The sequence below is a fragment of the Protopterus annectens genome, chromosome 1.part1, assembly GCF_019279795.1.
Source record: "Protopterus annectens isolate FY-2018-M chromosome 1.part1, PAN1.0, whole genome shotgun sequence".
Classification (NCBI taxonomy): Eukaryota; Metazoa; Chordata; order Ceratodontiformes; family Protopteridae; genus Protopterus; species Protopterus annectens.
Window position 1 is genome coordinate 1,273,632,123 of NC_056726.1, and position 13,678 is coordinate 1,273,645,800.

The following is a 13,678-nucleotide window of genomic DNA, read 5'->3' on the forward strand; positions in this document are numbered from 1 at the left end:
TTTACCGAATGATCCCTCTTAAACTCTATCCTCCTCTTAGATGAAAATTAGTCATTAAAGACCTTTCATACTCCCTCAGACACTCCAATTAAGAAGGTAATAACATTCAAAAGTTTGTAGGCAATTCTGCACATTGTAAATTTTGCAAAGAATGTAGATAACCACAATTTGAATGTCATGGCTAATGCTTACTTCAAGTATGTAATCACTGTAGTATGTATATAACACCTGAACTCCCTCAGTATTATCTCTCTACACTACCCTCTCTACACTATACTTTTCTGATCAATTGTGCAATTTACTGCAATTGTGCTGTAGCTCTCTTGTACTCTTTCTGAGCTTGCATCATGGCTGAAAAGAATCAGCTGACCAGCCCACCTACCTGGTTAAAAATTGCAGATAAAATAATATAAGTTAAAAAAGTAAAGAAGCAAACAAAATTTAAATAAATATGTGTCAGCTGAAGCTTATAGTAGTATATATATTTTTTGTCTGTTTGTATTTGTTTTTTGACTAAGTTCCTAAGTGTTTTGTAGCGTTGAAGGCTGCTTTATGTAGTGATTTTTACCAGTCTTTCTCTAGGTTCATAGGTTCATAGATAATCCAAGTGTGACAATCAAACTGAGTATGTTTTGTCTATGAGGTAAACAACTTAACCATTATACTAAACCCAAACTTGCCTTTTAATGCTGTGCTTAATGTTATTTCATGTGATAGCCATGGAGCAATGGCATGTTATACTCTTTCTCCTGACTTGTGCTAGATAGCTAAGTATATCAAGAAATATATTGTTAGATTAATTTACTGCTTTATTTAGATGGGGTGTTTTGAGAGTGGTCCAGTTACATTGGGCTGATACAGGTCAGACTATATAGTCTAATATGTCCTTTTGGACATCTGTGTAGGAGATAATTTTATTTATATTTGTGTGTTCCTATGTTAGAAAGGTACGGATATTATTGCTTATACTATCAGAGTGAGAACACCTGCCTTTGTGATGATTTGTAATGGAAGTGAGAAATCAATCTAATATTTTTTTTTGATTGGTTGAATAAGACCATATAAGTTTAAATTTGTTGAATTGCTATTTTTAGTCTGATCTATGTTAAAGTCTCTTAGAATGATGATTTCATTTTTTAAGGTACAGGTTAGTCAAGATTGAAATGTTTTCAAGTAAACATATTTTTTGAGTTACTGGATTTAGAGTTACACAGTTTGTGTTGATTTTATACATGTGGTAGTTAGAGGTATTTTAGTTATTTTTTTAAATGGAGGCAAAGTTGTATCATTTACAGCTACTATAGTCTGGTTTGATTTTAGTAATACTACACCACATGCTCTTTTTTTCTTTTAGTCCTAAGTATGTCATTTCCTGGCGGTATGATATGTTCATCTGTAGTACTGAGGTATAGCCATGACACAGAGATAGTTGGTATCTCATTTTTGTTGTGCTATCAGCTATGTATTTCTGAACCTTTGCTTGCATTTATATGTTATATTTTAAGGGTGGAGAGCTCGAAAATGATATTTTAGTAGCAGCTAAGACCATGATTAGTATCGATGTTACAACTTAGAAGACTTCTAGCAGTGATATTTGATATTTGAGTAGCTCTTCTTTTATGTTTTCCTTAGCACATTTGTAAATGGAAATGGAGTTTCTTAGTCAGTAGCTGGCACTGTTTGCATGATAATAGATACTATCTTGAAGGTTTGGTAGTGTGAAGAAGTCAAAAACAAAAAAACCTATAGAAATTGTTAAAAAAAAAGAAATAATAAAATAATGGATATCATGGCTTCACAACATACATCATGAAACTTGTTTACAGTATTCCCTCATATTTTTCCGTGTGTGTGTGTGTGTGTGTGTGTGTGTGTGTGTGTGTGTGTGTGTGTGTGTGTGTGTGTGTGTGTGTCTTTTTGGATCCAGGTTTAAAGTTCGATGTTTAGGTACTTTCACATTGTGAAGTACATCCATATATATATATATATATATATATATATATATATATAGAGAGAGAGAGAGAGAGAGAGAGAGAGTCACTATATGCAAGAAAGACCACAAGGTAGGATGCATGAACCTCAAAAGATGCATGGAAACTAAACAATACAGTCAGTCAAAAATGGAATCACGCGCCATACAAATATATAGTAGATCTTTATACTGCACACCAGAAAACAACCAAACAGACCATGCTTTCAACCAATGGCTTCTACAGTACATCAATAACACAAATGTGCAACAGACTCACCTTTATACTAACACTGTTATATTAGTTCAAACTATTTAAATGTGTTATTTTTGACTTGTTTATTGGTGTTTATTTTGTGGCACTTTACTTCATGCTGCGCTTAATTATGTATTGAGTACATTTCTTGTGTTAATTAATGAATTAAATCTGGCCATATGATGCATTCTAACAGTATATAATGAGATTCTGTTGCACATCTGTCTTATATCTATATATATATATATATATATATATATATATATATATATATATATATATGTGTGTGTGTGTGTGTGTGTGTGTGTGTGTGGTGCAAAAGAAGGACCTATATATATATATATATATATATATATATATATATATATATATATATATATATATATATATAAAAAATACCCATTTTATTTATTTATTTCACATTTGTTAACCAGGTTGGTCCAGTTGAGCAAAGGCCCATTTTCAGTAGAGAACCGAGGAGAAAAGCTCCAGCAAAATGTACAAATGATTCAGTTATAGAATTCTCACAAAACTGAGTAATAATATAGCAATAACCCACGCCTGGGTGTGGGTAATGCTGGCTTTACCCACGGTTGGTGTGGTTTGGTCACGAGGGTGAAGCCTGAGTGGCCAAACAAAGACAACCGTGGGTAAATCCCGCATTACCCACACCCAGAAGTGGGTTATTGCTATTATAGAATGACATTATTTAAGAAAAAAAATAATTACTTTTCTTAAATAATGGCATTGTATAATACTTCCTTGCTGCCCTTCCACAGCTGTCTGGTATTCTGCAGCAGTTCTGATGTACTGTGCATGCATATGCTTATGCAGTACATCAGAGCTGTGGGTGGAAGCAACGGAGAAAGCAAGATCTCCGTTGCTTCTTACAAAGTGTCTCGCTATGTTAAAGGAATTTAACATAGCGAGACAGCTTTAAAAAAAGCAACGGAGAATCTCTGTTGCTTTTTTTAAAGCTGTCTCGCTATGTTAAAGGAGTTTAACATAGCGAGACAGCTTTAAAAAAAGCAACGGAGAAAGCAAGATCTCCATTACTTTTTTTTAAAGCTGTCTCGCTATGTTAACATAGCGAGACAGTGTCTAAACAGCAACGGAGATCTTGCGTTCTCCATTGCTGTAAAAAAAGACTTATACTAATGGAAAAAGTCCAGACGACCGGACCTTTTTCCATTAGTTTAAGTCGGATTTACAACGTGCATGCTGACCAATCAGCGTGCACGTTTTGGAATGTTAATGGGCGGTCATTGTATAATAACAGTTATACAATAATCACAAAGTTGTGTAATAGAAAAACAGGGAAAGTAACAAGTATAATAAGACACGTAGTAAAGTTGGTACACTATTTATAGTATATACGTAGAGGACCTGTAACAAATAATACAGGAGAAAGATTATTATATGTTAGGCAAGAATTAATGAGAAGATACCATCATCTGATTTTTATTTTTTGTTAAGTAAGAGGTGTCATATGCTTAGGGCATAAACTGCAAGAGGGTGATTCTAGGAAGTGAAGAGAGCGATGGATCCAATTAAATAGGGTCCTGACAGGGGCATATCCATGACTTACAGAGAGAATTTCTTAATTCTTTTTTGAAGCTGTTTGTGTTTGGGATGCTACATAAGGTGAAAGGGAGACTGTTCTAGAAATGAGACACTGAGGATTTATATAAAATTTTGGCAATTGTTTTTTCAGATTTGTATGTTTGCAGAAGGGATTTATCAGTACTTCGTAGTGGGCGTGAAGAGTATAGTAAGTCACAATATTAGAGAAGGAGGGACAGGCAGTGGGCTTGTTGACTAGAAGGTGAGTTAGTTGGAGGTGTGAGAGTTTAAGATGGTGGGGAAGTTCCATCCAGTGAAGTTTTTTTAGAGCAATATAGTGATGAGGGGTATTAGGTAGGTTAGCTGTAAATTTAGCAGCTTTGTTGTAAGCCTTTCAACTTTGGTAAGGAGAGAGGACTGGAGATTTATAAGACTAGAGCTGCATAGAGAAAGATTGGAAGTAAGTAGGCTTGGGCCAAGGAGGGTCTAGAGTCAGCAGTTAGGAATTTCCTGTTCCGATACAGGAGACCTAGTTTTTGGTTTGCTTTTTTAATGGACTGCTGTATGTGTAGATCAAATTTTAGTTGATCATCTATTGTCATTCCAAGTAATTTTGTGTGATGCTCTACTGTACTGATGGTTTTGTTAGAAGAGGAAATTGTGAAAGATTGTTTGAGATGGTTACTTGATTTAGGGAGAAAGAGGATAAGTTTAGCCTTTTTTGGATTCAAAATTAGTTGATTTTTAGTTAGCCAACTTTCTACAGAAAGGAAAGATTCTTGTGTGAGTGACTGAAGTTATGACAGTGTGTCAGAGGTGGTGATAAGTGTGGCATCATTGGGGTATTTTATAAGGGTAGAATGAAAAGTTGAGGTACAGAGGTCATTGGTGAAGATATTAAAAAGAAGGGGGTCTCAGGATGGAGCCCTGGGGAACGCCTGTATGAATAGGTAGAAAAGTATAGCAGGAAGACTGCCATCTGACTGATTGTTGTCTGTTTGCTAGATACCTGGAGAAACATTTGAGGGTGTTGGGAGATAGATGTAGACTGGCAAGTTTGCTTAGGAGTATGGAGTGGGATACCATGTTGAAAGCTTTTGAAAGGTCTAAGAATAGACTTGAGACCATTATGTTATTATCATGAGCTTCAGTAATAGTGTGAGTGAAAGACAGAAGGGCTGTGGAGGTACCATGATTTGGCCGAAAGCCGTGTTGAGTAGGAGTCAGGAGATTATTATGAATGAGGAATTTGAGCATTTGGGAATGTATACATTTTTCTTATTTGCAATGGTGATGGATAGGTTGACAGATGAGATCAGACAGGAGTCCCCGTGGACTATGATGTTTGCAGATGACATTGTGATCTGTAGTGAGAGTAGGAAACAGGTGGAGGAGACCCTGGAGAGGTGGAGATATGCTCTAGAGAGAAGGGGAATGAATGTCAGCAGGACTAAGACAGAATATATGCATGTGAATGAAAGGGAGGATAGAGGAATGGTGAGGATGCAGGGAGTAGAGGTGGTGAAGGTGGATGAGTTTAAATACTTGGGATCAACAGTTCAGAGCAATGGTGAGTGTGGAAGAGAGGTGAAGAAGAGTGTGCAGGCAGGGTGAAGAAGAGTGTCAGGAGTGATTTGTGACAGACGAGTACCAGTAAGAGTGAAAGGGAAGGTCTACAAGAGGGTAGTGACACCAGCTGTGTTATATGGGTTGGAGACAGTGGCACTGACAAAAAGGAAGGAGTCAGAGCTGGACATGGCAGAGTTAAAGACATTAAGATTTGCACTGGGTGTGACGAGGGTGGACAGGATTAGGAATACGCATATTCAAGGGTCAGCCCAGGTTGGAAGGTTTAGAGACAAAGCCAGAGAGGCAAGATTACATCAGTTTGGACATGTGCTGAGGAGGGATGCAGAGTATATTGGGAAAAATATGCTAAGGATGAAGCTGCCAGGTAACCGGAAAAGAGGAAGGCCTAAGATAAAGTTTATGGATGTGGTGAGAGAGGACATTAAGGTGGTTGGTGTGAGAGAGCAGGATGCAGAGGACAGGAAGAAATGGAAACAGATGATCCACTGTGGTGATCCCTAACGGGAGCAGCTAAAAGAAGATGAAGATAGGGGGAAAGGATTGCAATGGGTCTATAGTTAGAAGGATCAGTGCAGATGCCTCTTTTGTGAAGGGGTATTATAAAGAAAGATTTCCAGATGTTAAGTACTGTGGCTTCTTTAATGGATCTATTTATGAGTATAGAGACTGGGTAGGCAATAGATTTGGCTGCTAGCTTGAGAAAGGGAGGGTGTATATTGTCAGCAGAAGGAAAACAAGTTTTAAGCTTTTGGAGGAAAGACAATGTAAGAGCTGAGATAGGGTTGAGAGAGAAGAATGCCTCCTGTGCTTCAGGTTGTAGTGGAGGAATGTTGTTGGGGTTTTGGCTGGTGTTAGTTAGTTTACTGATGGTGTCAATGAAGAAATGGTTAAGGAGAGTGGTGGTGTCTTATGCCGAGAGACTGGGATAAGGGCTAGGGGTTTAAGGTTTTCCAAAGTGAAGGATAGCACTGATGTTTATCCAGAAGTTTTTGGAGTTGGACTGATGGGTGGATTGGGCCATATAGTAGAACTTTTTCTTGTCATTGTATATTCTTCTTTTGGTCTAATTCCTAAGCTCTTTGAACAATTGATAGTGAGTAGGGGACTTGGCTTTTTGCCATGTTTCCCAGGCAGAGTCTCTTTGGTGCATAAGGGTGTACTAGGCTAACAACCACTAAGATCTTTTTAAGCCTAACCATGCATCCCAAATCTCTGGCAAGTTCTGGCACCCTTGATAAGTATAAGCAGGGGCCTGGCAGATTAAATTTTACAGGCTGCCTGTGTCCGTTAGAAACACAGGCAGCCTGTGTTATTAAAAACATAGCTGCCAAACCATGGATGAATTTCCTGTTCCCCATTCAGTTACCCAAGTTACACCTGAATTGGGTTAGGGAGCAACTCTGCATCACATGGATGGGGAGCCTGTTCCAGAGAAGGGGTAGTCTCTGGGATACATACCTGTCTCTCCAGCAGGTCCTATGTATATCTTTAAATGTATAGTTCTGGTGCTGTTTGTTTTGCATATATGCAGGAGATCTATCAGGGTGGGTTCTGACTATGCATTGTATGCCATGCATAGATCTCCCCTCAACAGCCTTTAGGAGACACTATACAGGATAGTGCCTTGAGGTCGTCTGCATATGACATTTTACTTCATCTCTGTATTCTTTAAGTGAGGAGCTTCTATGGACATTCCAAATGTTGGATGTGCCTGGTTAGGTACATACCAAAGAGGGCATTGTACTCAATGATACATCTAATGAGCATTGACTACAATGTAACAATGACCTCCTTGGACCTAGATGCTATACCTTTTTTTATAAGTTGATCAACAAAAAATGATTTCCTCACTACTGTAGACACGGGATGGTCAAAGGCTAGATTACTGCCTATGTGTGTCTTCACATAGGTTCATAGGTTCATAGGTAAGTACTAGGCTATCTGCCTAAGGGCATTTATAAGCCTAGCCAGAATGTGTTGGCTTTCGCCACCCCCTTAGATTAGTTCCCTGTGCCTCTGTCCAGCAGAACCATTAGTTCCCTGCACCACTGTCCAGCAGAGCCACTGCAGTGATCCCCGGGGTAAATTTTCTGTTTCCCATCCACTTGTCAAGGTTGCTCTTGAAGAGTGTTAGTGAGGGGCTCTGCCTGATGTATATTGGAATCCTGTTCCAAAGCATGGGGAGTCTCTGGGATAGGAATCTATCCCTCCAGCATGTCCTATTTATCATTGTGGTGAGGTTTATATCTCGAGCGTGTGGCTCTCCGGGATTTGTTTTTTTCTTTAGGTGGAGCATGTCCATCAATTCTGGGTTGAACATGGCCTTGTATGTCAGGCAGAGATCACCTCTGAGTAAGCGGTATGCAACCAATTACAGCTGGAGTTTCTTGAGTAGGGCTGCATAGGGCATCTGTTTGAGGCCAGTAATCCTCTTGGTGAGGTACTTTTGTGGCTTTTCCAGCTGTTGCAGGTGTCTTGTAAGGTACATCCCAAATGGGGCATTGTATTCTACGATGGATCTAATGAGTGATGAGTAGAGTGGCACAGTAACCTCTTTTGTTCTAGATGCAAACCCTTTTGTGATTAGGTGAGCCACATAGAAGGATTTTCTAACCACCTTGGCAATATGATTTTCAAAGGAGAGATTGCTATCGACTTGGGTCCCCAGATCCCTTATTACATTTTCTGTATTTAGGGGACTACCACCTATGTGGTAGCTCACGGGTACTTTGTTTTTTCCAAAGGAGATGACTATGCACTTTTTGGCATTTAGCTTGAGGCCATGATTTTGACACCAGGTATCCATCTCAGTGAGACCCATCTGAAGGGTGTCTGTATCAGCTGGAGAATCAATTATGGCCCCTAGTTTGCAGTCATCTGCAAACTTGGTCAGCCATAGTCCTCCTATGCTTACCTGTATCTCTGATACAGAACAGGAGGGGTCCTAGGACTGAGCCCTGGGGGACACCACTTGTAACCGGTTTAGAGTCAGACTTTAGAGCCTGCAACTCTCACCATGTGGGTTCTATCCATGAGCCAATTGGCAACCCATCTTGTGACATAGGGGTTTATGTTCAAGCTGGTGAGCTTGTCTAAAATACTAGAATGGGGAATGGTGTTGAAAGCCTTTGCGAGGTCTAGGTAGGCTGTGTGGACCTCCTTTCCCTCATCTAATGCCTTGGTAACCATCTCAAAGAAGTCCACCAGGTTTAGGAGGCATGATCTGCCCTTAACAAAGCCAAACTGGGTAGGGTCCAAGGTTTGGAGGTTTCCACTGTCTCTGTTAATGAGTTCCATGATGATGCGTTCCATAGCCTTGCAGACCAGGCTAGTCAGGCTTATAGGGCGATAGTTCCTGGGGTCCATTGTGGCTCCACCTTTTTGGAGCAGGATAACTGTTGCTGTGCGCCACTCTGTGGGTACGTAGCCTGTAGAGAGGCTGAGTTTGAACAGTGTGTTTAGGTGAGGGGTTAGTTCATTTTGGAGCCCTTGAAAGACACAGCCTGGGACACCGTCCGGTCCCATTGAAGCTGTGTTTTTGGCTTTGGATAGGGCTGTTTTAACCTGTGTGTCGGTGATTGATGGGGCCCTACATTCTTCTGGTATAGTTATGGGCCATTTAGGGGGTGAGAGGGGGTGTGAAGTTTGCACTAAACCTGTCTGCCAGAATGTTTGCAATGTCAGTCAGTTCAGTGTATTTTGTGCCATTCTGCACTAACTCAGAGCAGATCTGAGAGTTTCCATTTAGGTTCTTGACATAGCTAAAGAACGCTTTGTGGTTATCTTTGGAGTCATTGGCAATTTTTCTTTCGAAACTAGCCTTAGATGATTTAATGAGGGATCGTATTTTCTTGCAGATACTGATCAGGGATGTCTTTCCTTCTTGGGATTTTACTCTTTTCTGTATTAGTTTCCTCCTTCTGTTGTATAGCTTGTTTATGGCAGGGATCCACCAGACTGGTTTCCTTTTCTTGGAGGAGTGAGTCTTGGTTTTACTTGGGATAGCATGATCCATGCATTTCTGCAGATGCTCATAGAGTGCCTTTGTAAAGGTTTCAGCAGCTTGGACAGCATTGTCCTTTAGCATGGGAGCTGTGAACCTTTCCACCTCGGTCTTAAGTAATGTGAAGTTTGCTTTTGAAAAGTTTTTCATGGTGGTTTCCTTGATTGGGGGTGGGGGCGGAATGTGGATATCCAGCGTGATTAGTCTATGGTCTGATCTAACCAGCAAGGGTTTGACCTCCGGTGTGGAACACCAGTCACCCATGTTGGTGATGACCAGGTCCAGTATGTTGTTCCCTCTGATGGGGGTGTTGACCAGTTGATCCAGGGTGTTCGAGTTTATAAATTCTAGGAAGCGTTGGGCAAGGGAGTTAGTACTTGAGTAGTTCTCCCAATTTATGTTTGGGTAATTGAAATCACCCAGTATTAAGGTGTTTGATAGGACCTTCATATTTCCCAGTGTCTCCAGAAATGTGGAATGGGGGTCCTGGGCCATGGTGGGTGATCTCTAGCAAGCTACAATTTGGATTGCAGTTTTGCCATTGTTAGTTGCACATGGATGATCTCTGATGCATTGTGCTGCACCACTAACCTGGAGGTGTGGGTATCCTTGATGAATATTGATACACCCCCGCCTTTTGTGTTTCGGTCCTGGTTCTGTGGCCAAAAGGTATGGTATGAGTAGTGCTGAGGTGCTCTCAGGAACCTTAAACAAGGTTTCTGTTACTGCACAGATGTCGATGTTCTCCATACTGAAGAGTGCCTCGAGTGCATGCATTTTGAGGTTTAGACTTCTGGCATTGAGTAGCATTACCCTCAATTTTTGGTTACTTGTGCTATTTATAGTGGTGGGTTTGTCTTTTGAACCTTGCCTAAAAAGGCACTATGGGGGTGGCAAGAGCCTTTGCCAGTATTCGAAAGCCTAAGGGTGACAGGTGCAAGCCATCTCTTGTGAAGCAACGTGGCTTGTCAAGCATGTCATCCCAGGCGGACAGATACTGGATCCCCTTTGAATGACACCAGAAACTTAGCCAATTGTTGAAATTGAACATTTTTTTCTTTATACTGTGGCATCATTTTTGGTGAGAGCAGGATGCTACTCAGGGGCAGGGTCATACTGGCCTGGGCTACATGATCAAAAAGCTCTTCCATGTCTCTTTTCATGTAGTTCAGGGAGGTACATCTCAGGTCATTCACACCAACATGGACAATGACAGAGTTGTATTTGTACTTGTTCTGGAGTGACCTGAGTGCTTGTGTTATGTGGCGGATCCTGGCACCCGACAGGCAGCTAACTGCAACCTTCTCCTTGTCCAGCCTAGTTAGTGGGACATCAATGTGCCTGACTATAGAGTCACCTATTACTAGTGTGTTGGGTATGTTATTTTGCATTAAGGGCTGTGATTGCATGGCACACTGATTATGTGATGTATGTGCTTCATGGTTGGTGATGGGGTGTGGAGGTTGCTTGGATGTCTGCTTTGGAGGTCTCTGTTGCTTTTGCAGATTTTTATTTAGAGCCTCCGAGTATGTTTTCATGTATTCATGTGCATTATTTTCCGGTGTTGGTTTATTAGGTCTATGTGAGACTGGTGGTGTGTTGCAAGTATTACCCTTCTCCGCTTGACTGTCAGTTCCAGTCTTGGGTTGAGAGAGCTTTGCCTCCAGTTTGGCTGTATAATTGCATCTGTCGCATATATTAGTGTTTGGTGGTAGCAGGAGAGGGTTGTCTGTGTACATGAGACAGTTGTAACATTGCCTCAAAATGCCCAAATTCACCAGTTGGACTGGCGAGTACACCGGAAACTGCCCTTTGGACATGCCTGAATAGGTAGAGTAAGCTGTTTTTCTGACTGGCTGGTGAGGATGAATAGAGAGCCTTGTCCTTCTGGACAGTATAGAGGGGTCTAGTGCTAGGGTTAATTCGTGCTTGCTATGAGTTTTAAGCAAGTGGTTGATTGTGAAATGAATGGTTTGGGTGCTAAAGTTGAAGGTTTGTCTAGTTCCAAGGGAATAATTGAAGAGTAGACTTTGTGGAGCCGAGAATAGTTTAACTCTAGCTAAATGGCGCTGTCCGGTGCACAAAACCACACAAATGCAGTTTTTATAGCAGGGAAGTGAAAGAGATAGAAATTAGCCCAAAATGGCTGATAAACTACTAACTTCTGGGCTGAAACCACTCATCCAGGGACAGATAGGCTGCTCAAAGCTCCCCTCTCTCACAGGTGAACAAAGAAACTTCCTTCTATCCAAGTAAGGTATGGGCAACACAGAAACTTGTAACACAGCCCTGGATTCAGCAATAACCTGAAAACTGGACTATACTAGTTCAGAAAGGCAGGTAACAAGTATATATATTTTTTTCCAGGAAAATAGAGTAGATACAATCAAAACAACACTTTAAATGCACAGAAAAGGCTATCACACTTTAGTGTGTAGCCTACAACAGTTAAACAGATTATTTAAACACAAAATTACTTAATTCAAGTTCAGGCAGCAAATAAGTACAATATGTAGCAATAACAAACTTTTTAAATCACAGATTCGCTAAAAAAAACTGGTGTTTTATGCGGAATTAGTTAAGACAGCAAGAAAAGCAGAAAAGTGATAATCACTCCAAAGTCACTCTTTTGTCTCTCTGCTGCTGTAGACTCTGCAGAACACCTGGAAGACACTTGCTGAGCAGAATACAAGCCCAAAAACTGTGCAAATGCGGTTTTTATAGCAGGGAAGTGAAAGAGATAGAAATTAGGCCAAAATGGCCAATAAACTACTAACTTCTGGGCTGAAACCACTCCTCCAGGGACAGATAGCCTGCTCAAAGCTCCCCTCTCTCACAGGTAAACAGAGAAACTTCCTTCTATCCAAGTAAGGTATGGGCAACACAAAAACTTGTAACACAGCCCTGGATTCAGCAACAACCTGAAAACTGGACTATACTAGTTCAGAAAGGTGGGAATCAAGTATATATATATATATATATATATATATATATATATATATATATATATATATATATATATATATATATATATATATATATATATATATATATATATATATATATATATATATATATATATATATATATATTTTTTTTTTTTTTTTTCAGAAAATAGAGCAGATACAATCAAAACAACACTTTACCCATTTATCCAATTGAAAAGCTTAAAACTGAGCCCTGTTCCAACAGTCTTCAATCAGACAAGTTCTAACTGCACAGTCCTGCCACTAGGGTACAGAGAAACCTTCTCCAAAAAAGACGGCCTGGATCAGTGCACAAGTTATACAAACAAAGCTAGATCCAGCCGGCCTGAATCTAGTCTTTGCTACAGCAAACAAGGAGTACCGATTTCAGAAAGAAACACTTCACGTAAGCATGCACAATAAGCCTTTAACCAGAAAAATTACCAGCTCAGAAGGGCAGAATCTAGCCTCTCCTCCCACAAGAGTGCAGACCACAAAGCTTCTTAATGTAAAATAACTGACCTGAAGCCCAAGTGCTTAACCCAGAACTAATACACTTTTAGAATAACATCCCTGACTACTGGGTCAAATTTTAGGGATGTGTTATCAATATGACAGTTACCAGGGGTGGATGACTTTGAGAAGGATACTAGTATGCATTTCTTAGCATTTATTTATTTTTTTGTTTTTCATCCCTTCCTGGACAACATTAGCGTTGGTGGGGGATTCTGTGACTTCTCTTAACTTGCAATCATCTGCACATTTGGTCAGCCAGAGGTCCTTGACATCAGTCTTGACTTAGATAAGTATATTCCAAAAAAAGAACAGTCCCAGGTCTGATCCCTGAGGGACTCCACTTGTGACTGGCCTCTTTGCAGGTGTGGACTCCCCAATTCTAATTTTCTGTGTTCTGTCTGTGAGCCAGATGGGTGACATTAGGGTTTATACCTAACCTCTTGAGTTTATCAACAATGCTCAAGTGGGGTATTGTGTCAAATGCCTTGACCAGGTCAAGGTAGACATTGTGAACCATTTTGCCCATATCTATTGCTTTGGTCATTATCATCATCATCATCATCAACCTCCTTTTTCCCATTTTCTACATGGGGTCGAGTTGTGATTCAATGCCACACTCCTGTTTTCTTTGGCACTCATGCCTGACTGTCACAGAGCTTCTCTCACACAACCCATCCAACTGTTTGCTGGATACCCTCATTTCTATCTGTCCCAAATCTTCTTCATCAAAGTGTATTCTGCTTTATTCCACATGTGCCTGAACCACCATAATCTGTTCTCCTTTTTTTGGCTTGGATATCCCATTTCTCAATGCC

General features: G+C 40.3%; 1 protein-coding gene across 1 annotated transcript in view; it reads right to left on the minus strand.

Moving 5' to 3' along the window:
• Positions 1-266: 266 nt before the first annotated feature.
• Positions 267-13,678, minus strand: part of LOC122816168 (isochorismatase domain-containing protein 2-like) — a 141,328-nt gene continuing 127,916 nt past the window's right edge. Inside the window, exon 5 of the mRNA XM_044088922.1 lies at positions 267-382. Coding sequence (XP_043944857.1) covers positions 267-382 — 116 coding nt within the window. The remainder of the gene's footprint in view (positions 383-13,678) is intronic.